The 27,774-nt window shown below is 36.8% G+C and overlaps 1 protein-coding gene across 1 annotated transcript in view; it reads left to right on the top strand.

Annotated features, from left to right (window-relative positions):
* The window catches only part of ITFG1 (integrin alpha FG-GAP repeat containing 1), a 316,107-nt gene that overhangs the window by 71,446 nt on the left and 216,887 nt on the right, over window positions 1-27,774 (top strand). The window contains exon 7 of the mRNA XM_080828159.1: window positions 25,262-25,323. Coding sequence (XP_080684285.1) covers window positions 25,262-25,323 — 62 coding nt within the window. The remainder of the gene's footprint in view (window positions 1-25,261; window positions 25,324-27,774) is intronic.

Below are 27,774 nucleotides of genomic sequence, written 5' to 3' on the forward strand. Positions count from 1 at the left end.
GCTCTATGCTGGGCATGGGGCCTACTTTAAAAAAAAAAAAAGTGCATGTAAACTGAAAAGAGAGATTACTGATAAGGCTCCAGTCATATGTAACCCCCACCCCATATCAGTGATGTATAAATTTTTTTTTCTCAGAGACCTGCAGTAACTCCTCTTTATCCTCTAAATTAGACACTGGTTCCTTAGCCTGCGTATGTGTGGCCCTAGCCTCCTTTCCCACCTTTAATTCCGGAATTCCCCTGCTGTTACCCTATACTTCAGGTGCACAAAACTAAGCATGCATTAGTTTTCCCCATTGCTATGCCTTTGTTTATGCTCTTTCCTCTACCTCATAGTTCCTCAACTGTGGCATTATTGACATACTGAGCTGAATAATTTTTTGTTGTGAGGAATTGTCATGTGCATTGTAGGAGGTTTAGGAGTATTCCTGGCCTCTATCTTCTAAATACCTCTATGTAACCAAAAATGTCTCCAGACGAGAAGCAAATTACACTTACAGATAATTTCTGCCCAAAGTTTCTGCACATCTACTCAATTGAGGCTTCTGCCACCTAGCTATACCAGCCATTTTCCATTTGTCATTACTAACACCTAACTAACAACATTACACCTAAGTAACAACATTACTAACAAACACCAGTTGGTCAGTTTCCTGGAGCTATAATGCCTCCCAGATAGTTATCTAACTGCTGCTGTCATTTTAGATGAATTCATTGTCCACAGAGATAACCCCAACCCAGCATCATAACCTTCCCACCTCAGCGACTTCAGTTAACTCCCTGTACCAGAAAATATACCATCCCAAAAATCACTAATCAGATGTCCCACTCTCCTGCTACTATCTCCTGTCCTTCTAGGCTGCCTGCCTTAAGTGCCTTTCCTGCAACATTTATTGGACTTTACTGAGACCTCCAGTCCACTGACTGACCCTACTGCTTTCTGTCCACCTATCCCCCCTCCCACTTTCACTCCCTCCCTGGCCATGGTGCATCATTAAAAACAATCTCTTCCAAATACCCTTAGCTTCTCTCATTCTCCAATAGTCTGACACTCTAATCCTAGCTAAACCCAGCTCTTTCAACAAGAAAAACAATAAAATCATTGAGGTAGGAGTCTGTTCCTGATTTCAGTTTTTCGTTCTGAGGTCAGGGCCTCATTTTCTTCTCTCATATTTCCTGAACTTTTTCTTCACTTTGTCACAATTTGAAATTGAAGTCTTTTCTCATTCTGATATATGTCAGGTGGTCTCCTGTTCCTATCCCCTTCCTCATCCTCCCCTCCAGCTACCCTTGGAGAAGAAATCCATGTACACATTTCAACAACCACTAACAGCTCTACCTGTTCATCTTGGCATTTAGCAATGTATTTGCTCTGAGTGGCTTCAGAGACAAATGTAGACCTCTACCTCACCCATATTCTTAAGAAAATAAAAAGGGATAGTTGAAAGTTTTCTGACATTCTCAAGCAGACTAAAGTAACAAAATATCCTTTGAACTGAGTAGATGTAAGTTGGGTCATCAGATACCTAAAACATTAGGCAGTCTTTTACCAGGAGACTGATATGACATTTAGTAGCAGATTATGTTGCATGGTTTGATATTTCTTCACACCTGCTTTCTGAATATAGATGTGTTCTTAATTTGATATCCAGGATCACATACTGCTGACGATAGACACAAGGCAATAATACTGTATTTTCTACAAAAATGGAAGTTTTTGAAACCAGCTTTTTTGACAACATTAGGAAATCGGGTATTTTTATATTAATAGAACTTTGGAAATTTTACTTTAAAGTAGTATTTGGTACTCTTAGTACTCAGTTCTTACTGACTACACAATAAAGAAAATAAAATTACATGATTTGCTTCTATTATATGTTTTCCATATATTTAAGTACCCTAAACGGTGATTCTTAATCACCTGAAGATTTCTTTCAGTCTTTGTCACTAATTAACAGAATCGTGCTGACATTTTAAATCTAGTTAACTTTTCATAGGTTTAGACTGTAACAAAGACTTACAAAACAAGTTTGTTTACTTGAGCACTTCAACAGAATTAGAATGTGTAAGGTGCTATGTCTTTTAATCTGAATGACAGTTTATGGCATCTCCAAACCTCACATGTTATGCCAAAAGTTTTAAATGATTGTGGTAGCTCATCATATTTTTAATAACCTATGTAGTAAATGTATATTAAGTGGCTTAAACTGTTTGAATTATTATCTAGTCATATTCAACATGAACTAAGTCAGTTTATATCCATTATAGCTGGTTTACTATGAACTTAAAGACTATTAACATTAAATGTCCTGGGTGAGTGGGTGAGTGCTGTGAGTGCTGTGAAGTGTGTAAACCTGGCGATTCACAGACCTGTACCCCTGGGGCTAATAATACATTATATGTTAATTAAAAAAATTTTAAAAAAAATTTTTAATGTCCTGGGCCTTAAAACTGTTAAATTGGTACAGTTAAGAAGATTATAAAATTTCCCAAAAAAAAGGATTATAAAATTAACATTCAGATTAAGTCACATAAAAATGTTTTGACCAATATGTATACATTTATCTTAGCAGAAATTATCTGTAATCATAACAGACTCTTCGTATTATATATTGGCATCCAAAACACAAATGCCTAAAAATAAATATTTAGATACACCATGCCTACCTTCCTTCCAAAACCAAGAGAGTCAGTTTTCCATTGATGTTTTTTGGAAGGCTAGCTGAAATTATGGAGTAATAAGAAACTAATTTTTACTGACTAAAGAATACATTGCACTCTTTAGCACCAAGGATCTCAGTATCAGTCATGCTGGTGGCGTGCTTTGAGAATATTTGAGAACGCTTCCAGTATCCATGTTTAGAAATACAAAGTAACTAAAATGTGTTTTAAATGAGCTAAAAGAGTATATAGGCGACTTTGTACAAAGTAAGAGGCCATCTTTTTTTTTTTTTGAAAGAACTTCCATTAGAGTACTTTTGGCAAATAATAGAACCTTAGCACTTCCACCCTAAGAAAACACATAGTGCCTGGGACATGGCATCCTGTCAGCATTCTCAGTGTTATATGTGGTCCCTCCCCACTCCCACCATGGCCTTTACCTAAGGTGAAATAGAATTTTTATTTCTGAAATAAACATTAGAATTAGTCTATGTCAGTAAGTCATGACAGATTTAAAACAAAGCTTTCGGGAACACAGAGCAAGCTGAGATAGAGGTACTTTTGACTCCTGAGAATTGCAAGCTATTAGCTGACTTAAAAGTGTATACTATTTCTAATCAGTTTAAAAATGATGATCAGTATGGAACCCCTGGGTGGCTCAGTCGGTTAAGTGGTCGCCTCTTAATTTGGCTCAGGTCATGAACTTAGTTAGGGTCCTGGGATTGAGAACCCCACTGGGCTCTGTGCTCAGTGGAGAATCAGCTTAAGGATTCTCTCCCTCTCTCTCTGCCTTTCCCCCAGTTTGCATGCACATGCACTTGCTCTTTCTAAAATAAATAAATCTCTTAAAAAAAAGATTAGTATGCCAAACACACTTTTTTTCCTTAAAAATATATCTGTGAAACAGCTCAGTTAGATCTAACTTTTAAATGTTTCTGTCCTCTTAAACCAAAGTTAATTTTCATGATCATTAAAAATATAATGCCGATGAAAGAAATTATGGGTTCTTTTACAAAAACATTTAGTGTATGAATTACTACACATAAAATAATGACTTCTTAAAGCTTGCTACTAGCGAGTAAATTCTTTCCTATTGCTCACAGAACCATTTCGAGTATGAGTACTAGAATAAATGATATTTCCAACATATATACCAAAGTATATAAAATGTTTAATATCCCAAAGGATGAATCCTAATCCACTGTGGTAATTGAAAATTCTATTTACCTAAAGAGATTTAAATTAAAAGCTATGTATATTAAATGACACTGAACTGTTAACGTGTTATGGTTGCCCATAGTTTTATTAATCCCCAAAACATAAAAGAGCCAGATGTTTGTTGAAGCTTGTTATAATCCCATGGTCTTGTATTTAGTAAAAAACCTTTTATTTATTGTGATATGAAGTCACTCTTTTTTTTACAAGAATTTTTAGATGTTTGCATTTTATTTATACATGTAAAATTTACCACCTATTTTTAATTATACTTTTTGATAATAAATTGATAATTTATTGATAATAACATTTGTAATAAATCCATTCATAATCCAGATCTACCATCACTACAGTCCTCCCATAACTCTTATCATCTTGTAAAATAGAAACTCTAACCACTCACTTACTCTCCTCTGTCCCAGCCCCTGGCAACTACATAAGGTATTCATTCTCCTTATGTGTCTGTGATTTTGACTACTCTAAGTCCCTCATATAACTGGAATCATGAAGTATTTGCCTTTTTTGTGACTGGCTCATTTTATTTACCATTATATTCTCAAGATTCATCCATGTTATAGCATATGTCAAAAATCCCATTCTTTTTCAGGCTGCGTAATATTCCATTGTGTGTATATACCACGTTTATCTGCTGATCGATGATGCTTAGGTTGCTTCCATGTTTCAGCTACAATGAAAAATACTATTATGAACATGGGTGTAGAAACATCTCTTGGAGACCTTGTTTTTAATTCTTTTAGGTATATACCTGGAATTGCTAGATTCTGTGGTAATTCTATTTTTAATTTTTTTAGGAACTGCCCTCTTCGCAGCTTTACCATTTTACATTCCCAACAACAGTGTAAGAGGGTTCCAGTTTCTCCACATGCTTGCTGACATGTGTTATTTTGTTTTTCTCCACAGTAGCCATCCTAGTGGGTGTAAAGATACTTTGTTGTAATTGTTTCCCTAATGTTTACTGATCTTAAGCATCTTTTTACATACTTATTGGTCATTTCCATATTATCTTTGAAGAACTGTCTATTCTAATCTTTTGCCCTTGTTTAATTGGGTTGTTTCTTATTGCCATTATTAAGTTTTATGAGTTTTTTATATGTTTGAGCTATTTCTCCATCGATACATGATTTGCCAACATTTTCTCCAATTCTGTGGGATGCCTTATACTCTCTTCTTACTATTGATGCAAAAATGTTTTTTAAATTTTTACAAAGTTCAGTATGCTGCTTGTTTTGTTGTTGTTGTTGTTGTTGTAACATTATTTTCTTCCAATCCTGGAATGTGACATGTGTTTCCATTTGTTTGTCTTCTTAATGATTTCTTTCAGAATTGTTTTATAGTTTTCATTGTACAGGTCTTTTACCTCCTTGGTTAACTCCTGAGTATTATATTTTTTTGATTCAACTGTAAATGAAAACGTTTCCTTAATTGTGTTTTGGGACTGTTCATTGTTACTGTATGGTAATGCAACCAACTTCTTCATGTTAATTTTGTATCCTGCTACTTTGCTAAATTCATTTATTAGTTCTATAATTTTTGTGGAATATATAGGGTTTTCTATAAATTAGATCATATAATCTGTGAACAGAGATAATTTTACTTCTTCCTTTCCAATTTGGATGCCTTTTATTTCTTTTTCTTGCCTAGTTGTTTTGGCTAGAACTTCTAGTACTTTGTTTAACAGAAGTGGTGATAGTGATCATTCTTACTTCTTTCTTCATCTTAGAGAAAAAGCTTTCAGTCTTTCACCATTGAATATGATGTTAACTGTGGGTTTTTCACACTAGGTTTTATTTATGTTAAAGGAGTTTCCTTCTATTTCTAGTTTAAGTGTTTTTATCATGAAATGTTATTGATGTTTGCCAAATGCTTTTTCTGCATCAGTTGAGAAGACCAGGTGTCCTTTTTCTTCATTCTGCTTAAAGTGATATAATATACTGATCAGTATTCATATGTGGTATCATCCTTGTGTTCTAGGAATAAATCCCACTTGATCATGGTATATAATCTCTTTAAAATGCTGCTGAATTTAGTTTTCTGAATTTTCTTGAGGACTTTTCCATTAGTTTTTATAAAGGATATTGGCTTGCAGTTTTGGGTTTTTTTCCTTGCAATGTCTTTGTCCAGCTTTGGTATCAGGGTAATGCTGATCTCATAGAATGAGTTAGTAAATGTTCCCACCTCTAAAGTTTTTGGAAACATTTGAGGATTGGTATTAGTCCTTCTTTAAATATTTAATAGAATTCACTGGTGGAGCCATCACATCTACGGATTTTCTTTGTTGGGAGAGTTTTGATTACTGATTTTATTATTTTTACAGGTCTGTTCAGTTTTTCTACTTCTTCATGGTTTAGGTTCATACTGCTCTCTTATAATCCTTTACTTTCATAGGCATGGTAGTAATGTTCTCGTGATCATTTCTGATTTTAGTAATTTGTGCCTTCTCTCTTTTTTTTGAAGTCCATCTAGATAAAGGTTTGCCAATTTTCTCAATCTTTTCTGTGAACCAATTTTTGGATTCATTGATTTTTTCTATTATTTTGTTCCCTATTTTATGTATCTCTACTCTGATCTATATTATTTCCTTTTTTTTTAAATTATTTCCGTTCTTCTGTTAGCTTTGGATTTAGTTTGTTTTTCTAGTGCTGTAAGTTGTAAAGTTAGGTTGTTGATTTAGAGAGTGTTTCTGCTTTTTAACATAAGTGTTTTACACTGTGTCCTATAAGTTTTATAAGTGTTTTTGTTTTCATTTCTTCTTCACAAATTTTACTTGTGAGTTCTTTTTTGATCCACTGTTTTTTTTTAGAGTGTGTTGTTTAATTTCTACAAATATATGAATTTTCTAATTTTAATTTTACTGTCGATTTCTAATTTCATGCCCTTGTATTCAGAGAAGATACCTCTCTTTTAAAACTTAAAAAGAGTTAATTTGCAATAAAATGTCCCTCTTGTACATAAGAAGAATATGTTGTTGTTGTTTTTGGTAGCTTGGTCTGTACATGTCTGTTAGATCTAGTTGGTTTATTTTGTTGTTCAAGTCCTTTATTTCTTTATCTTGTCTGGTTGTCCTGTCCATTATTGATAATGAGATAATGAAGTCTCCCAACTATCATAGTAAAACTGGCTATTTCTCCCTTCAATTCTGTCAAGTGTTACTTCTTACTTTGAAATATGAAATACTTCATATTTTATTTCACATTTTGCTGATCCATTATGAAATGTGTAACTGTTACTGCTATAGCTTCTTGCTGTATTGCACATTTTAAGAATAGATAATGTCCATGTTTATCATTTGAAACCTTTTTTGGTATAAAGTGTATTTTATCTAATGTTAGTAGAACTACTCCTCCTCAGTTTTGGTTATTATTTGCATTGAATATGTTTTTCCGTCCTTTTATTCTCAATTCTTTTGTGACTTTGGATCTAACATGGGTCTCTTGTATAGCATACCATTGTGTCATGTTTTTATTCATTCTATGAATTTCTGTCTTTTGATAGGGAAGTTAATCTTTAAATTGACATTTAAAGTAATTACTGATAAAAAGGGACTTAGTTCCACCATTTTACAATTGTTTTCTGTATGAGTTACAGCTTTTGTTTGCCTCTCATTTCCTGTATTACTCTCTTGTGTTTAGTTGATATTCTGTTGTGGAATATTTAAATTCCTTTCTTTCTGTATACCATTTGTATCTGTTCTGTTGTGGTCACCACGGTGATTACATTTAACATCCTAAAATTATACTCCTCTAATGTGAATTTATATCAGTTTAACTTCAAAAACAGAAAAACTCTGCTCCTTTACTGCTCTTTTCTTACCCCTTTAGGTTGATGATCTCACAAAATTGCATCTTTATTTATTATGTGACCAAAAATGTAAATTAATAATTGTTGTAAATGCATTAGTCTCCTAAATTATATAGAAAACAAAATAATGTTTTAAATCAAAGTTACAATGATACTAGCTCTTGGAAAGATGACTTTTTTAACAATATAGTATTCATAAAATGTAGTACACATTTTAACAATGTAGTATTATTTAGGCACCCCTAAATAAAATCTTTAAAAAAGATTTTTAAAAAAGAAAAAAAAGTGGAGTTACAAACCATTGTTTGAAACACTAACTTATAAAGGGGCTCCTGGGTGGCTCAGTCATTAACCATCTGGCTTCGGCTCAGGTCATGATCCCAGGGTCCTGGGGCTGAGCCCTGCATCACGCTCCCTGCTCAGCAGGAAGCCGGCTTCTCCCTCTCCAACTCCTCCTGCTTATGTTCCCTGTCTTGCTGTTTCTGTCAAATAAATAAATAAAATCTTAGGGAGAAAAAAAAAAACACTAGCTTATAAAAAATAATTTTAAAATATTTAAAAATTAAACACTAGCTGTATTTATTTTTACTAATATTTTTATTTCAGTATATGGCTTCAGGTCACTGTCTAATGCTATTTCATTACCCCTGAAAGACTCCCTAGAGAGGCTTTTTCAGAGTAGGTCTAATGGTCATGAATTTCCTTACCTATAGGATTCTTGGTTGACAGTTGTTTTCTTCTAGCAGTTTGAATTTACTGGTACACTGCCCTTTTGACCTCCAGTGTTTTTAAAATATTTTAATCTTATTGAGGATCCTCTTTATGTGATTAATTGCTAACTTTGTCATAAAAGTTTTGATTACATTGTCTTGGTGTGGCTCTTCTTGAATTCATCTTTTTGAGAGTTCATTGAGCTTCTTGGATATTTATATTCATGTATTTCATCAAATTAAGGAAACTTTCAGTCATTAGTTCTTCATTTTCTCTATACCCCTTTCTTCTCCTTGTGAGACTCCCACAGTGTCCCACAGGCCCCTTAGGGACTGTGCCTTTTTCTTCAGTCTTTTATCTCTCTGTTCTAGACTCAGTAATTTCCAGTGTTCTTTCAAGTTTACTGCTTTATTTTTTCCTCTGCCTGCTAAAATCTGTCTTTAATTTCCTCTGGCAGATGTTTCATTCATTTACTATACTTTTTCACTCTAATATTTAATCATGGTTTCTTTTTAGGTTTTCTAGATCTTTATTGATATTTCTGTTTTGCTCAAACATTGTTTTATTGACTTTCTGCACGTCTTCCTATTGTTCTTTGATCTCTTTAAGATGATTGTTTGAAAGTCTTTGTCTACTAGATCTGCCACTAGGTCTTTTTCAGGGACAGTTTCTGTTGATTTTATTTTCCTTTGAATGGGCTGTACTTTACTTTTTCTTTGTATGCACTGTGATTTCTTATTGAACACTGGACATTTGAATCTAATAATGTTTTAAATCTTGAAATTAGATTCTCTTCCTTCCCCAGAACTTACTGGTTGTTGTTTATTGTAGGCTCTCTCAGTGCCAAGAGACACCCTGAGTTATAAACTTAAGGTCTTCTCAGGTCTTTTCTGGACCTGTGCCTTTTCCTGAGCAAGTGTGGTCACTTTCTAATTTTTCCCATATATTCAATTGCTCTTTAATGTCCTAGTTTTTAATGTCTGGTTCCTAAATTGGGAAAAAGAGAAAAATGGAGCTCAGGGGACCAGCCCTTTAAATCCCTTGGAAGTTATATTTGCTGGTAGTGCAGGGTGCAACAGTGAGAGACGTACAACAACAATTGCTGCTGTCCTGTTTGCCTGTACCTCAGAATTAGCAGTCAGTGATTAGAGAATAGATCCTCAGTATTTGGAGGACAAAGCTCTCTGTGCCCACACCAGCTTGTGCACACTGCCTTCTGTGGAACTGGGGATGAGGGGTGGGTTGCTGATACTAGGAGCTAGGAGCTAAGAGCTGAAGTAGACCAAAATTAAGTGTAGTTTACCAACAGTGTCTTCCTGTGGAAATTGCAAAGCCTTTGATAGACTACAGAATTCCAAAATAATTACATGAGGCAGATTCTGCCAGTGCAATTATTGTCCTTGGTGGGGAGACAGATTCTTGGTGCTTCCTACTCCACCATCTTCCCAGAATCCTCTTGTCTTTAGTCACTCTTACCTGTGAATAAACTTGAAAAGATAATCCTGTAAGCACTATGAAACTTGCCCATTTCCTCTTTGCCTCTCATTCTTGCAGGATCTCTCCAGTCTTCTAAGGACCTTCTCTTGAACTCTCAGAACATTTCAACATCAGCACAGCCCTTTGGATAGTGTATTGTGTGTACTGCATATTATTACACTACTGATCATCTAATTATGCTGGAGGAATAAAGGCTCAGGCAACCTGAAGTATATGATGTAGTCAGAAAAGGAGCAGATACAGTAGGTGGATGTGTCCGTGGCTGTTGTTAGAGATCCAGGAAACTCTGGGGACCAGGTGACCTCCCATATTACTTCCTGAGCATCTAAGCTCCAGTCCTAAAATGACAGTGCCACTACTTTTATAGCTCTGCTTCTCTCTATGTATTGTTTTGTTTCTTTTCCCTCTTCTGGTCAGCTGATGTTCCTCAGAGGCTACAGCTTTGGATGTGTGCACAGTCACCCTGGATGACAGTAGTTTTAGTGGGACTCTTTTTTTCTCTTTCCCTGATCACACTCAACTGTTATGTTAACTACCAGCTCATCGCTCTATTATTTTCAACAATACCTTGGGCATAAATTGCTCCATAATCTGATATAATTAAGTTTGGACTCCTTTGCAGATTAAATTTTTAGGTCAGTGTTTTAGGTTACTTAGACCCCAGCCAGGTTCTTATTTCTTCTTTCCTTAGTTCTCTCAGCTAAGTTCTCATTCCTTAGTTCTTTCCAGTCTGTCATTTAGGATATTTCTTTCATGAAGCTGACAGCCTCCTCTAATTGTTTTTCTTTCATTAGTTTTGATTTTGCCCTTAGTCTTGAACTTCCCAACTTTCTGTTTCAAATAGAGTCAGTTCCTTAGACAAGAGCTTGGGAGCTCTGTGTGAACAGCCTGCCTCTCCTCCTGGGTAAAATCCTTGATCCATGGCTCCAAACCTGGGAGCCAGGACAGTGAGGTACTTCTTTGCATGACACACCTACCTGCTCTAGGAGAGCACAGGTTGAGGGTGGTAGCTTCTCATCTTCTTAGCTTACTCACTGGCATGGAACCAACAACCTACAAATAAGCTAGGATGCTGATGATCACCACTATTTTAAAATGCACTGTGCCTAAGGAAGATCCTCCATCCTATGAGTGGGGGCTGAGCTGAAGAAGAGAGTCCCTGATATCTCAGCTCTACTCACTTGAAGTTTAGCCTCTGCAACACATTGCTGGGGGGTGGGGCTGAAAACTGCAGGCACCTGCCTCTCTGAAATACGTGCCATAACTCTTAGTTACTCTAGAAGAAAAGATTGGCATAGAGGAATAGTTTGATTGGTAGCTGGGGAGAAAGGAACTCTCTGTTTTGGCTATACCCGCCTAAAGCAGAGTTTCAATCACACTGAGCTAGGAGAGACAGGAAGAGAGGTGGTTGTGGTGCTTACGCCTCAGATTCTCACTATTCTTACTGAGTTTGCATATATATTTTTTTTCTTTTTCTTTTTTTGAAGACCTATTTCTTCATCTGCTATAGGATTACAACAATGTTCACAGACTTAAAATGGGTTTTTTTAGATGATTTTTGCCAGTTGTGCTTGTTTTGCTGGGGAGCAGGTCTGTGGCACTAGCTTCTCATGCTGCCATACAGAGATAGAACTTTCACATTTAGTAGGCATTTGCCAACCTAAAAGGAGTCCATCCTAGTGCCAAATTGTGATTTTTGTTTAAGCCTATGGGCTTGAATTTAGTTGTTTGTCTTTTCTGATAGAGCATTTTCAGGATGAAGTTTCATAATGGATGCTGTATGGGATTATTTTGGAAATGTTAGAGATTATTCTATAAGTAAATATGACAGATTTACAAAGCATCACTAGAACTTCCCTATCTGGCTTAACAAGCCTTTTCTTTTCTTATTTTTGGCACAGTATTTTAATTAGATTTTCAGTTTTAAATGATGAAGTTCTGATTCTCATGTAAGACCCTTTGACATTAAAAAAGAAAGGTTAAATCTCTTCTTATTGATGTGAACACTCTTAACATAACCTATAAATAACATTCTCCTATTCTAACAGCAGAGAAGACAGATTTAAAAGAAGGTTAATTAGAGGTTTAATAGACACTATAAGGTTTACTATTTGCATTACAAGCTGTCCACTTTCCATATCATTAAAGATGTACTTTTGGAGTTAACATTAAGTTTTTTAAATTATTTCATGTAGCTATTTGAAAGGAAACTTTAATACATTTAATATCCATTTAATTTTTATGCTTAATCATACTGTACTTGTTTCTGCTTCATGAGAAATACATTTATAATGTCACATGTGAGGTTTGGGGACTACTTTAATCAGTTCCTTATTCTTGACAAAATATTTCCTTCTACAGAATTATCATTAACTTCAGATTTTGTATAGCTAAAATGGGAATATGAGCCGTTTTTATAATTGTCAAGTGTTCTTGGGATGTACGTTACACCAGTAAGATAAGCTTTACCTAATACTTGTTTCTGAATGAGGGAGAGGCCATGAGTGTGTCTCATTATTTTAATCAGTTGCTATAACTTAAAGTTTCTTAATGATTTGATTGGTTTTAACTTACTCTGTGTGTGTGTGGAGTTTTATATGCTATAAAATATGTGTTGATAGTATTAGCAAGTCACTGATAAGAGTATTATAACTTCTGAAAGTAGTTGCCTGTTAAGTTTCTGACCACACAGACATCACCTTCTTGTGAATACATCTAAGCAGTACTTCCCATCACACACGGTTGTAATTCTAGCAGAGCCATTGCCATATGATACTTGTCTGTTTCCACATCTGTCTCCCTCACAAAGTTACTCAAAGGAAAGGAGCATACCTCATTTGTGTTTCTCCAATATCTGAGTGCCAAGCACATAGGAGATGCTAAAAAGATGTTGAACGAGTGGGTGGATATGATATGAAAGAAATCTTAAAGATCATTTAGTTTAACCACATCATTTTATAGGCAAGGAAATGAAGCCCAGAGAGGTTAATACTTCGCTTTACTTTTTCCAACTTACTGGAATTTATTACACTTGAAGCATTTTATCACTACATTGCTCTAGATACAGCAAAAATATTCCCGTCCAGGATGTTACACTAATGTGAAACATAGAAACCATGTAGACAGATTCTCTCATTAAGGCCACTGTTATCCTAGTGAGTAGAAAGTTCCTCTCTGGTGCTTAGAAGGAGACTGATACCAGGTATGAAGAAAGCAGCACGCAAACGAAGAGTTCAAAAACAGGGTGGGGCATAACTGCCTACTGTTAGAAGTTTCCTTTTGAGTGACTATGAGTTTAAATCATTGTATTTTTTTTTTCAGTGTTCCAAGATTAATTGTTTATGCAGCACACCCAGTGCTCCATGCAATATATGCCCTCCTTAATACCCACCACCAGGCTCACCCAACCTCCCACCCACCTCCCCTCGGAAACCCTCCATTTGTTTCTCAGTGTTCACAGTCTCTCATGGTTTCCCCCTCCGATTTCCCCCAACTCACTCTCCTCTCCTTCTCCCAATGTCCTCCATGTTATTCCTTATGCTTCACAAGTAAGTGAAGACATATGATAATTGACTCTCTCTGCTTGACTTATTTCACTTAGCATAATCTCCTCCAGTCCCATCCATGTTGATACAAAAGTTGGGTATTCATCCTTCCGATGGAGGCATACATAATACGCCATTGTATATATGGACCATATCATCTTTATCCTTTTGTCTGTTAAAGGGCATCTTGGCTCTTTCCACAGTTTGGCAACTGTGGCCATTGCTGTTACGAACATTGGGGTACAGATGGCCCTTCTGTTCGCTATATCTGTATCTTTGGGGTAAGTACCCAGTAGTATAATTACAGGGTCATAGGGAAGCTCTATTTTTAATTTCTTAAGGAATCTCCACACTATTTTGCCAAAGCAGCTGCACCAACTTGCATTCCCACCAACAGTGTAAGAGGGTTCCCCTTTCTCCACATCCTCTCCAACACTTGTTGTTTCCTGTCTTGTTGATTTTGGCCATTCTAACTGCTGTAAGGTGGTATCTCAATGTGGTTTTGATTTGAATCTCCCTGATGCCTAATGATGATGACCATATTTTCATGTGTCTGTTAGCCATTTGTATGTCTCCTTTGGAGAGGTGTCTTTTTCTATCTTCTTCCCATTTTTTGATATGATTATCCGTTTTGTGGCTGTTGAGTTTGAGGAGTTCTTTATAGATCTTGATATCAGCCCTTTGTCTATAGTGTCATTTGCAAATATCTTTTCCCATTCCATGGCCTGCCTCTTTGTTTTGTTGACTGTTTCCTTTGCTGTGCAGAAGCTTTTGATCTTGAGGAAGTCCAAAAAGTTCATTTTCGCTTTTGTTTCCTTTGCCTTTGGAGATGTGTCCTTTTTTTTGAAGATTTTTTTTTTATTTGACAGAGAGAGACACAGCTAGACAGAGAACACAGCAGAGGGAGTGGGAGAGGGAAAAGCAGACCCCCGCGGAGCAGAGACCCCGATGCAGAGCTTGATCCCAGGACCCTGGGATCATGACCTGAGCCGAAGGCAGTTGCTTAACAACTGAGCCACTCAGGCACCCCTGGAGACATGTCTTGAAAGAAGTTGCTATGGCCAATTTCGAAGAGGTTACGGCCTATGTTCTCCTGTAGGATTTTGATAACATTCCTGCCTCACATTGAGACCTTTTATCCATTTTGAATTTATCGTTGTAAATGGTGAAAGAGAATGATCGAATTTCATTCTTCTATTCATAGACGTCCAGTTTCGCAGCACCACTTATTGAAGAGACTGTCTTTTTTCCACTGTATATTTTTTCCTGCTTTGTCGAAGATTAGTTGACCATAGAGTTGCAGGTCCATATCTGGGCTCTCTACTCTGTTCCACTGGTCTATGTTTTTATGCCAGTACCATGCTGTGCTGGTGATCAAAGCTTTGTAGTAAAGCTTGAAATCAGGCAACATGATGCCCCCAGTTTTGTTTTTCTTTTTCAGAATTTCCTTAGCAATTCGGGGTCTTCTCTGGTTCCATACAAATTTTAGGGTTGTTTCTTCCAGCTCTTTGAAAAATGCCGGTGGAATTTTGATCAGGATGGCATTGAAAGTATAGATGGCTCTAGGCAGCATAGACATTTTAACAAGGTTTATTCTTCCGATCCATGAGCATGGAATGCTTTTGCATCTTTTTATGTCTTCTTCGGTTTCTTTCATGAGTGTTCTGTAGTTCCTCGAGTACAGATCCTTTACCTCTTTGGTTAGGTTTATTCCCAGGTATCTTACAGTTTTTGTTGCTATAGTAAATGGAATCAATTCTCTAATTTCCCTTTCTATATTTTCATTGTTAGTGTATAAGAAAGCAGATGATTTCTGTGTATTGATTTTGTATCCTGCCACATAACTGAATTGCTGTATGAATTCTAGGAGTTTGGGGGTGGAGTCTTTTGGGTTTTCCATATAAAGTATCATGTCATCTGCAAAGAGAGAGAGTTTGACTTCTTCTTTGCCAAGTTGAATACCTTTTATTTCTTTTTGTTGTCTGATTGCTGTTGCTAGGACTTCTAGTACTATGCTGAACAACAGTGGCGAGAGTGGGCATCCTTATCGTGTTCTTGATCTCAAAGGGAAGGCTGTCAGCTTTTCCCCATTGAGAATGATATTCGCTGTGGGTTTTTCATAGGTAGATTTCATTAAGTTGAGGAATGTTCCCTCTATCCCTGTACTTTGAAGTGTTTTAATCAGGAGTGGATGCTGTATCTTGTCAAATGCTTTTTCTGCCTCAATTGAGAAGACCGTGTGATTCTTCTCTCTTCTCTTTTTGATTTGTTCTGTCACATTGATAGACTTGCAAATGTTGAACCACCCTGGCAGCCAAGGGATAAATCCCACCTGGTCATGGTGGATAATCTTTTTCATGTACTGTTGGATCCTAATAGCTAGGATGTTGTTGAGAATATTGGCATCCATGTTCATCAGGGGTATTGGCCTGAAGTTCTCCTTTTTGATGGGATCTTTACCTGGTTTTGGGATCTGGGTAATGCTGGCTTCATGGAAAGAGTCTGGAAGTTTTCCTTCTGTCTCTATTTTTTGAAACAGCTTCAGGAGAATAGGTATTTTTTCTTCCTTGGATGTTTGGTAGAATTCCCCAGGGAATCTGTCAGGTCCTGAGGTCTTGTTTTTTGGGAGGGTTTTGATCACTTCTTCAGTCTCGTTACTAGATATTGGTCTATTCAGGTTGTCAGTTTCTTCCAGATTCAGTCGTGGAAGTTTATAGGTTCCCAGGAATGCATCCATTTCTTCTAGATTGCTTAACTTATTGACATATAACTGTTGGTAATACTTTCTGGTGGTTATTTCTATTTCCTTGGTGTTAGTCATGATCTCTCCCCTTTCATTCATAATTTTATTAATTTGGGTCCTCTCTCTTTTCCTTTGGATTAGTTTGGCCAGTGGTTTATCGATCTTATTGATTCTTTCAAAGAACCAGCTTCTAGTTTCTTTGATATGTTCTACTACATCTCTAGTTTCTATCTCATTGATGTCTGCTCTAACCTTGATTATTTACCTCCTTTTGCGTGGGGTTGGCGTAATTTGTTGTCGATTTTTTTAAGGTGTAAAGAGAGCCTGGTGTATTCTGGATTTTTCAATTTTTTTGAGTGAGGCTTGCATGACTATGTATTTCCCCCTTAGGACCACCTTTGCCGTATCCCATAGGTTTTTGGACCGATGTGTCTTCATTCTCATTGGTTTCCATGAATTGTTTAATTTCTTTGATTTCCTGGTTGATTCAAACATTCTTAAGCAAGGTGGTCTTTAGCTTCCAGGTGTTTGAATTTCTTCGAGACTTTTTCTTGTGGTTGAGTTCCAGTTTCAAAGCATTGTGGTCTGAGAATACGCAGGGAGTAATCTCGTTCTTTCGGTATCGGTTGACCCCTGATTTGTGACCCAGTAAATGGTCTGTTCAGAAGATTCCATGTGCCCTCAAGAAGAATGAATATTCTGTTGTTTCAGGGTGGAATGTTCTGTAAATATCTATGAAGTCCACATGCTCCAATGTGTCATTCAGTGCTCTTGTTTCTTTGTTGATTTTCTGCTTAGATGATCTCTCTGTTGCTGAGAGTGGTGTTAAGATCCCCTACAATTAATGTGTTCATGTCAGTGTGACTCTTTATTTTGATTAACACATGACTGCTCCCATATTGGGGACATAAATATTTACAATTGTAAGATCTTCGTGGTGGATAGACCCTTTAAGAATGATGTAGTGTCCTTCTGTATCTCTGACTACAGTCTTTAGTTTAAAATCTAATTTATCTAATATGAGAATCCCTACCCCAGCTTTCTTTTGAGGCCCGTTGGCATGAACAATGCTTCTCCATTCCTTCACTTTCAGTCTGGATGTATCTTTAGGTTCCAAGTGTATCTCTTGTAGAGAGCATACGGATGGGTCCTGTTGTTTTATCCAGTTCTGCAACACTCTGCCGTTTCATGGCAACATTTAGGCTGTTCACGTTGAGAGTGATTATTGAAAGATACGTTTTTATTGACATCATATTGCCTGAGAAGTCCTTGTTTCTATAGATTGTCTCTGTAAATTTCTGTTCTCTGTCACTCTTTGGTTCTTTCTTCTTTTATAGAAACCCTTAACATTTCTTGTAGTGCCGGCTTGGTGGTCACATACTCTTCCAAACCTTGCCAGTTTCTTGTAGTGCCGGCTTGGTGGTCACAAACTCTTCCAAACCTTGCCAGTTTTGGAAGCTCTTTATCTCTCCAACCATTTTGAATGTCAGCCTTGCTGGATAAAGTATTCTTGACTGCATGCTCTTCTCATTTAGTGCCCTGAATATGTCTTGCCAGCCTTTTTGGCTTGCCAGGTTTCTGTGAACAGGTTATTCTGATGGACCTTTCTCTCTATGTAAGGAATCCCCTCACTGCCCTCAGAAGCTCTTGTCTCAAATTATGATTTGTCAGTCTCACAATCAAGTGTCTCGAGGTGTTTCTAGATTCGTTGATCTTGGAGGGGTGTCCTTTCTGCCTCTAGGACACAAATGCTGGTTCCATTCCCCAGACTAGGGAAATTTTCATCCAGAATTTGTTCAACTATATCTTCTAGTCTTCTCTCTTTCTCCACCCCACTCAGGGATCCCAATAATTCTGACTTTGGAATGTTTCATGGCATCATTTATTTCCCTAATTCCGTTTTCATAGTTTCTAAGCTGTTTGTTCCAGGCCTCCTCCTGATCCTTCTTTTCTATCAGTTTGTTTCTAGATCACTAATTCGATCTTCTGCCTTGGTTATCCTAGCTGTTAGAGTATTTAGATTGGATTGGATCTCACTGATAGCATTTTTAACTTCTGCCAGGTCAGCTCTCACTCCTGTCCTTAGAGATTCTATGTTGTCACTAATGGTTTTCTCCAACCTAGCCATTGCCTGGATAATTGTTACCCTGAATTCCCTTTCCAACATACTGTTTATGTCCATATCCAATAGTTCTGAAAGAGAGGGCACAGTCTCTGAATTTTCCCTCTGTTTGTTGTTCCTCCTAGTCATTTTAGTGAGACATAGTTGAAGGGATGTATAGGTGAATGTATCAACTACAGTCCAGGCAAAGTGCACCCTGGAACACTTCAGAGCAATCAGAAGTCACTACCAAAAAGAAAGAAAAAAGATGAAAAGAGAGAGAAAAGAGAAGACCCAGTCAGAAGGAGCCCCAAAAGTAAGATTTATAAGGTAGACAAAAACGGACAAACAAAAAGACTGACCAAAGTAAATGACAAGAGAAAAAAAAAAAAGAACCCAGCCAAAATGAACCCCAAGGATAAGATTTATATAATACCAGAACAAAAACCAATACACAGAAACACTGACAAAAGAAAAAGATGGGAGGGTGGTTATAAACCCTCCTTGTGGGTGAGGAAGGTTATTTTGATTCTTCCTGGGTGTATCTTGGTATCTTTGTTAAAGGTCTCAACTTCCAGAGAGGAAAGGAGAATAAAACTGTTTAATATATAGGGGTAGTGTTGATTAGGGAAAGAGGATTACCTTGAAGCTTATATCTGTGTGTATATCAAAAAAAAAGAAAAGAAAAGAAAAAGAAAAATGGAGGTATATGTATGAAGAAAGTTCAAGTTAAAAGGTTTTTATGAAGTATATTGTATTAAACCTGTAGTTGTAATGGTAAGTAGGTTAAAAAATTTTAAATGAACAAGAATAGAACGAATTAAAAATAAAAATTGTATCTATGAAATATACAGGTTTTAAGGCAATACCAGGAGCTTAATATATTGTTTTCCCCTGATGTTGGGGTTTTACAGTTTTATGGGAACCCTGTGGTGGTTGTTTTTCATGCATTCTTCTTGGGTTGAGTCCTCCTTCCCCATATCAAGGGACTGGGCTCTGTAGAAACAGGTTTTTCAGGCTTTTGTTCTCTGGAGGTTTTTGTTCTTTGGCAGCTTTTTGCTGCTTTTTGGAGGTATAATGGAAAGCAAAGTGCACCCAGACCTCTGCCTCAGAGAGAAGCCTCAGTCAGCTCCCCTCAGGGTTGTCCAGAAGACACAGACTCCCCTTCTGCAAAACTCCGCTGAACCGTGCAACCTCCCACAGGCAGTACACGCAACCAACCACCATCTCAGTGGTCGCCCGAAGCACCCACTTGTTTCTTCAACCCTATGCCACTAAAACCAGGAGTGATATTGGTCCAGAGAGCCTGCTTCTGGTGGCTGCCTTTGCCGGGGCTACTGTCTGGGGTCCAGACCTCATGGTTTCTCAGGTCGCTGCCCCTGAGGGATCCCGGCTAGAGAACGTGCTGAGTTCCTTCAGGTGCAGGCTGTGAGCGTCCAGACCTTCGGCCAGTCATAGAGACCGCCAGCTAGCACCCACACAGAGCGCTCTCTGACGCATGTGGAGGTATGGTTCAGACCCGGGTAATGCAGTACGGGCAGAGCGCAAAAGGATGTGGTTCTAGAAAGCGACCACCAAACTCCGTCATGAGGGGGCAGGAGTGCACTCAGCCAAGTGGTGGTGCAAGCCCCACAACCCTGGGAGCTGAGGTACTAGGAACTCGAGGTTCTGCCACAGTCTCTCTGGCATGTGTGGTTGCTGGGTGGTGGCCATCCTCAGTCTGTGGGCTAAGGCCTGTGCCCGGGACCATCCAGTTCCACCAGTTGCCCCTTAAGATCTTTTGCTCTTTTTGAGTGCTTTTAACCAGTCTCCAAGTTAATGCTGGTCCCCAGTCACAGGGCACTTTTGTACTGGAGTATTACTTTCCAGTGGGTCCCTTCTGGTGGCTTCCTCCCCTTTTGTTTATCCTCCGATATCAGTCCAAGTTTCACTCCGCTTTACCTCTCCACTGGTGTCTTCTGCCCCGTAGAGATCCAGAAGTATGTAATTCTACATCTCAGGCTGATTTCATGGGTGTTCAGATTGTTCTGGTAGATATTTAGATCACTTTAGGGGACCAGTTGAAACAGGGTGTCCTACTTCTCCACCATCTTGGCCCTCCTTTGAGTTTAAATCATTTTATATAACTCATTTTGTATGCTAAACTGTCCTGCCCATGGATTTACAAAAGGAATAATCTACTCAACTTTTCTGCCCATATGTATTGCGTTTGCAGTTCGATCTGATGTAGCCATTGTCAGAGATACCAACAGGTGCTACTCATAAATTTTAGAGCATTCATCACCTTGATTGAGTCATGCCACTTGAGAAATAAATTACTGTCAAGTTGAATTTGATTTTAAATGTCTAGCCACTATTTTTGTGAACAAAACTAAGGTTTCTTCTCTAACCCAAATCTCCTGAGTAGGATCCCATCATGTTGGAAAATTAAGAATTCTCTTAAAAATGAAACAACTCAGGAGACAGAAATGCGTATAAGATACAGTTAAAGCCCTTTAACAGTCCTTTAACATCAGTGGAGACTGACTTTTTTTATTTCTGCTTTTTTTTTTTTTTTAATTTCTACTTTACTCATAAGTCTATACATAAGGGTTGCTCTTCTTTTTTTTTTTGTTTTTAAGTTTTTATTTAAATTCCACTTAGTTAATGGGATGCCTGGTGGCTCAGTTGGTTATGCGTCTGCCTTTGGCTCAGTTCATGATCCCAGGATCCTGGGATTGAATCCCACATCAGGCTCCTTGCTCAGCAGGGAGCCTGTTTCTGCCTCTGCCTGCCATTCCTCCTGCTTGTTCTCTCTCTCTTTCTCTCTCTCTCTCTCTCTCTCTGACAAATAAATAGATAAAATATTTAATATAAATAAATAAATGAAGAAATAAGTATTCCACTTAGTTAACATACAGTATAATACTGGTTTCAGGAGTAGAACTTAATGATTGATCACTTACATACAACACCCATTGCTGTCTCAACAAGTACCTTCCTTAATACCCACCACCCGTTTAACCCATGACCCACCCACTTCCTTCCAGTAACCCTCAGTTTGTTCTCTTTATTTAAGAGTTTCTTTCTTGGTTTGCCTCTCTTTTTCCCCCATATGGTTCAAAATTTCCTTATTAGCAGCCTCTTTTGAGGTGATCCAACTTCAAAATCTTAGTATTTGCTTTCTCAGGTCACTTCTGGTATCAAGAGTTGTAGATTGCTTTTTCTGAGAAGTAGACTTTGAAATAGAAACTAGTGTGCAAGAAGTTTTAGGGAGTGCTCTTACAGTCAGTACTATTGGAGGAAATGGGAAGGAAGCAGAGTTGGGCTATGATTTAGTGTCAAATAAAAACCTCACCAGACCTTGGTCTTCTGAACGCCTTGTGGCCCTGCAGAGTTTTCCTGAGTGATGGTGGCGGGGGTCTAGCCTTTATTTCTCTGAACTGACCAGTTATTGAATGCAGCCTAGTGTAGAAAAGGATGCAACCTTTGACGAAGCAATTCTTTTCACCTAGAGCTGTTCCAGAAAGGGCAACTGCGTAGGGCTATCTGCCAGCCGCATTTCCAATAAGCAAAAGAATAAGTCTTTTGTGCAGAAGGGATCTGGGTGGCATGTCACAGCATCTGTTACAGTTTCATTGGGTACATTTCCTTCCATTATATTATGTGAATGAATTACTCTTACCCATGTAGGAGGGTGAGAACTTGGTTGCTTTGTTGACTTAATTTTTTTCCTAGCTTATTTAATTTCATTTCTTTATTTCAGTCTCATTTCATTCAAAGTCAGAGGCATGATTTCATCTTGAATTGTTGATTATTAATTGTCTCTATTTCTCCACATAATGAATCATTTATTTTTCCTATAACCTTTTTTGCATAATTGAATAATGAAATGAATTTTTTTTTAAGATTTTTATTTATTTATTTGTCAGAGAGTGAGCACAGGCAGACAGAGAGGCAGGCAGAGGCAGAGGGAGAAGCAGGCTCCCCGCTGAGCAAGGAGCCAGATGCGGGACCCGATCCCAGGACCCTGGGATCATGACCTGAGCCGAAGGCAGCTGCTTAACCAACTGAGCCACCCAGGCGTCCCTGAAATGAATTTTTTTAATCTATTTTACAAGATACTTCCAATCCCTCATCCAAATTTACTGTATTTCAAAATCTTAGCAAATAGCTCATGAAGCTATGAAAATGGAATCAACAAACGTGGTTATTGTTGTTAAATTTTCAAACTTGAATGGAAGAGCAAAAAGCTCATAATTTATCACCTTTTATGCAAATGTATTGAGACTAGTGCAGTGCCATCAGAAAAAAACATTTTGTGTTGTTTTTCCAGGAAGGGTAATAGATTGCTGGTAACCACCCACCCCTCCCTTCTAACTGTCTCTGCTTGTTCATTTGTGGTAACAAAATAGCTCTTCCCATCCTACAAAGCTAACTGGCTTATCAGGGCAACGAGCCTGTGAGCCCTTGTCAGAAAGATGCCCCCTCATGTCTTCTCAAATGCATTCAGAATTTCAACACTGTAAATGTTTTCAGTTTCAACAAATTCACCTGTATTGTGTAATAATAGTGTAATTATCCGCTTTACTTCTGTCAAATAGCTCAGAGCTTGCACTGACATGGTTGTAAGTGATTCCTAGAAATCTCTATGGCTGTTAATACCTAATCACTTTCTTATGCTGATTACCCACATTTTCCTTTTTCTTTTTTAACTTTTTTTTAATTCTGTTATGTTAGTCACCATACAGTACATCATTAGTTTTCGATACAGTGTTCCATGATTCATTGTTTGCATGTAACCCCCAGTACTCCATGCAATCCCTGCCCTCCATAATACCCATTACCAGGCTCACATTTTCAGATAAAAATTAACAGTTTTTAACACATTCCTAAGACAGGAGTCACTATAATCAGTCATACATATTTTGAATGAAATGCTCTAACATAAAACCCTTCTTTTCCCAAGACACTTTTCAAAGATGCAATAGAGTAACTATTTACAGACAGTTCAAGCAAATTTTCAGGAACCACTGTATATTTTATATAACTAAATACAATATATATACATATACACCCATAAACACACTTACATATGTCTGTAGATATGTATATGTGTATATATGTGGGGGGGGTGTGTGTGTATGGTATCATTTAGTTGTAAAACAGTCATTCAAACACATTTCCAAGTACATAGAAACCACAGAGATATAAAAACCAATTAGGCATGACTCCGCCCCTCAAGAAGCTCAGAAAAGACAGATATGAAACTGGAATATCATAGGATCTTGTAATGACCATGCCAATTGAGATATCATAGTGGAATAACAATAGAGGGAAAGCTATGCCTAGGGAGAGGAAGGGCCTCAGGAACAGTGGGGACATCAGATAGCTGTGACATAAAAGGGTACTACAGAGAGTCAGTTTCTTGTGAGAGAGTAGCAGGAAATGAGCATGGAAACTTAGGTAAGTAGGCTTCTTCACATGGGAAGAAGAGATACTGGAAGAGAAGGAATGAGATCGGATTTGCACTTTTACTTTTTCATCATGCTAATGGCAATGTGGAGGGTATATGGGGAAAGGAGAGGATGTTGGCTGTAGCTGCATCATCTCACAAATCTCAGGTATTGTTTGGGAATTTTCCTAGATGAGCATGAAAGTACAGAGTAAAGAAATTATCTTCGTAAAAGACTTCAAAAAGACAGGCAAAGCATCCTTAGTGTGGTAAAAATAAATCAAGAGATATCTGATATATTGACAGAAAGAATAGTTTCACTTACTTGGAATCAGGAGTTTAACTACAACTAATTGTAGCAGAGAAGAAATTACTTAGCTTTCTGGGGATTCTATGAAAATTCTTATTATTATAATTATTACATAAATGAGCATCATTAAACTCATGAAATCTCTACAGAAAACACATTAAAATGTGAAGAATAATTTTTTTGAACATATTTAATAGGACCAAAAAAATCTTTTCTTTAAAATAGTCATGGTCTGCATATCACTCTGAATAATTCCCACTTTTTAAAGCATGAAAGAGTAATGTTATTTTAATATTCTTATGAGTCATCTCATCATTTTGAAACTATGTATTTGCTAAGTAAAATTGCCACTTTGCAAATATAATAAATACTACTACTAGAATAGATTTGCATTTCACCTGGCCTTTGGATTAATAGGGTGTTAGATTTGACTGTCAACCTATTATTTTTCAACAAATTTTATTAAATATCTTGCACTTTCCAATAAAATAAATTTTGTTAGTTGGACTACATGAAGACAATTCTTCTATTCAAAATTTGAAATACAATTTATTGTTCATTTAACATAAGTACTAAAGATTTTGGATGCTATGATACTGTGATTTAAAATAACCCTTAAGCCCAACTATGATACATAAGGAAGCATAGCTTTTAAGTGAGAAAGCACAATGTGATTCTAATTTGAATATTTTGTTTAAAATATAGTGTGCTTTAAAATAAAAATGTATAAGATAAAAAAGGTTAATACACATAACTGCTCTCAAAAATAAAGAATGCTTTTGGGCACCTGGGTGGCTCAGTGGTTTAGGCCGCTGCCTTCGGCTCGGGTCATGATCTCGGGGTCCTGGGATCGAGTCCCGCATCGGGCTCTCTGCTCGGCAGGGAGCCTGCTTCACTCTCACTCTCTCTGCCTGCCTCTCTGCCTACTTGTGATCTCTCTCTGTCAAATAAATAAATAAAATTTAAAAAAAAAATTATTAAAAAAAAAAAATAAAGAATGCTTTTGAAGGAATAATACCAAATGCTGCCTTTAAATGCATTTTCCTTAGTTGTACTAGTACAGGATCATCTGCTTTCTTTTCTTTGACAGGATCAAGCTCCTTAAAATATAATTTAAAATATGTTTAAGTACAACTCTATTAATAACTTTTTACATATTGCATTTCTTCCTGTTTTAAATGTATACATCAGTAACAAAACTTACGATTCTATTATTTTCCTTCTAGATTTATTCCTCACGACATTGTCTGCCTCTAGTACCTTCCAGTTTGAGATATGGGAAAATGTGGTAAGAAATCTTTTCTTTGAAGCATTTTTAAATGATGGCTTTCAGTAAAAAGCACACAATTTTAGAAAATAAAATGAAAGTAATCACTTGGTCGGTTGGTTTCAACAATAAATAGAACAACTTTAAGAGCCTTTGGTTGCATTGCAGCATTCAAACTGCTGAATATTGCTAAAGGAAATGATTCATTCAGCATCAATTCCTCTGCAGGTTTTTAGGCATGACTGCCAATTAAACCAATCAGTCTGCCCTAATGCGAATGTTAACAGGGCCCCTGCTAGGCTGTCAGCTGTTGAGAGAGGTTACTGTCATTTAATTTGTCAGCATGATGGTTTATTGAAGAAAACCCTTTTTAAAAGACTAATTTTTCCTTCTTGCCTTCAGGCTTATATAAAGAAAATAAGAACAACATGCACTAAACTTATTGCCAACTTGACCAGAATTAAGGAGTCTTTCCCAATATATGTATTTTAATGGCAAGTTGAAGATCTCCAAACTGATGTGATGATTTTATTTTATTTTATGTTTAGCTTGGCATAGACTGTATTAAATATTAATTAATGAAGAATAGAACACTCCAAATCTTAAAATTGAATTTTAGGCTGCATAGTAGAGGACAGGATTTGAGGACAGGCCAAATTGGCCAACTGACTGACATTGATCAAATAATGGTCAAGTTCTAAACCTCACGTTTCTCCTATGCAAAATGGGAATAAGAGTGTTTCATATGTTTATGAAAATTAAATGAAATAATGTGTGTAAAGTGCCAAGCACACAATAGACACTTAACAAATTTTAATTTTAGATCTCTTGATTTCCCATCTATTTAATACAGATGAAAAATAAGCAGATCTCAAAAATTTATCATGCAGTTTGTAGAAGGAAATTCATTATCAGGCATCTCTTAAAGTATAGTCCGTGATGTTGGTCATGACTCAAATTTTTTTCACAGAAGGAAACTCAGTTGAGTGGAAAAGCTATGTGTAGACAAGATCAGGGCTTTTAAGTGTGACTTCTACAGTAAACAATTTTATCCTTTTTTTTTTTTAATATGGGAAATGGGAGATAGACAATCAAACCAGAAAGACTTATTTTTGTCTACTTTTTTAAAAGTGTAATTATATTGGTTTTACTGATAATAGAAATATGATTGTCATATACTTAATAATTACTGTAAATTAAATCTCCCCCTGCTGGGGGACCTTTGTTTTTAGGTGACCTTGGAAACAGTACCAAGAAAATCATTTCGACTAATCTCTATCCATCTGGAGGATAAAAAAACCTCATTACATATAAATATAAGGCATATATAAAATTATTAAGTACTTTTAAGTGTATGATGTCCTCTCAGCCTAGGCTAATTTTCTTTTTCCCTAGGTTAGATTATTTTTTTATTTAAATATAATTAACATGCAGTGTTATTTTAGTTTCAGGTATACAGTATCATGAATCAGCAGCTCTATACACTTCTAAGTACTCATCAGGATAACTGTACTCTTTTTTTTTCTTTTTTTTTTAGGATAACTGTACTCTAATTCCCTTTATCTGTTTCACCCATCCCTTCACCCACCTCCCCTCTGGCAAATACTATTTTCTTCTCTGTATTTAAGAGGCTGTTTTATTTGTCTCTGTTTCTTTGTGTGTGTTCATTTTGTTCTTAAATCCACATGTGAGTAAAATCATATGAAATTTGGCTTTCTCTGATTTATTTCACTTAACCTTATACCCCCTAGAGTCATCCGTGTCATTGCAAATGGCAAGATCTCATTCATTTTTATGGCTGAGTAATAGTCCATTGTGTATATATACCACATCTTCTTTATCTATCTGTGAATGGACCCTTGGTTGCTTCCATATCTTGGCTATTGTAAATAACACTGCAATAAACATAGGGGTGTCTGTATCTTTTCAAATTAGTGTTTTTGTTTTCTTTGGGTTGATACCAAGTAATGGAATCTTTGGATCATATGGTAATTCTGTTTTTAATATTTTGAGGAACTTACATGCTGTTTTCCACAGAGGCCCCACCAATTTGCATTTCAGTCAATACACAGAGGGTTCCTTTTTTCCACATCCTTGCCAACACTTGTTACACTTATTTCTTATGTTTTTAATTTAAGCCATTCTGACAGATATGAAGTGGTATCTAATAGCAGTTTTCATTTCCATGATGATTAGTTATGTTGAACACCTTTTCCAAGTATCTGTTGGCCATCTATATCTTTGGAAAAATGTCTTTTCAGGCCCTTTGCCCATTTTTTAATCAAATTATCTGGGTTTTTGGTGTTGAGTTATGTAAGTTATTTATATATTTTGGATATTAACCCCTTATTGGATATCATTTGCAAAGACCTTCTCCTCTTCAGAAGGTTGCCTTTTGTTTTGGTGATGGTTTCCTTTACTGTGCAAAGCTTTTTCTTTTGGTATAGTCTCAATAGTTTAATGTTGCTTTTG

The sequence above is a fragment of the Martes martes genome (genome assembly GCF_963455335.1).
Source record: "Martes martes genome assembly, chromosome: 17".
Classification (NCBI taxonomy): Eukaryota; Metazoa; Chordata; class Mammalia; order Carnivora; family Mustelidae; genus Martes; species Martes martes.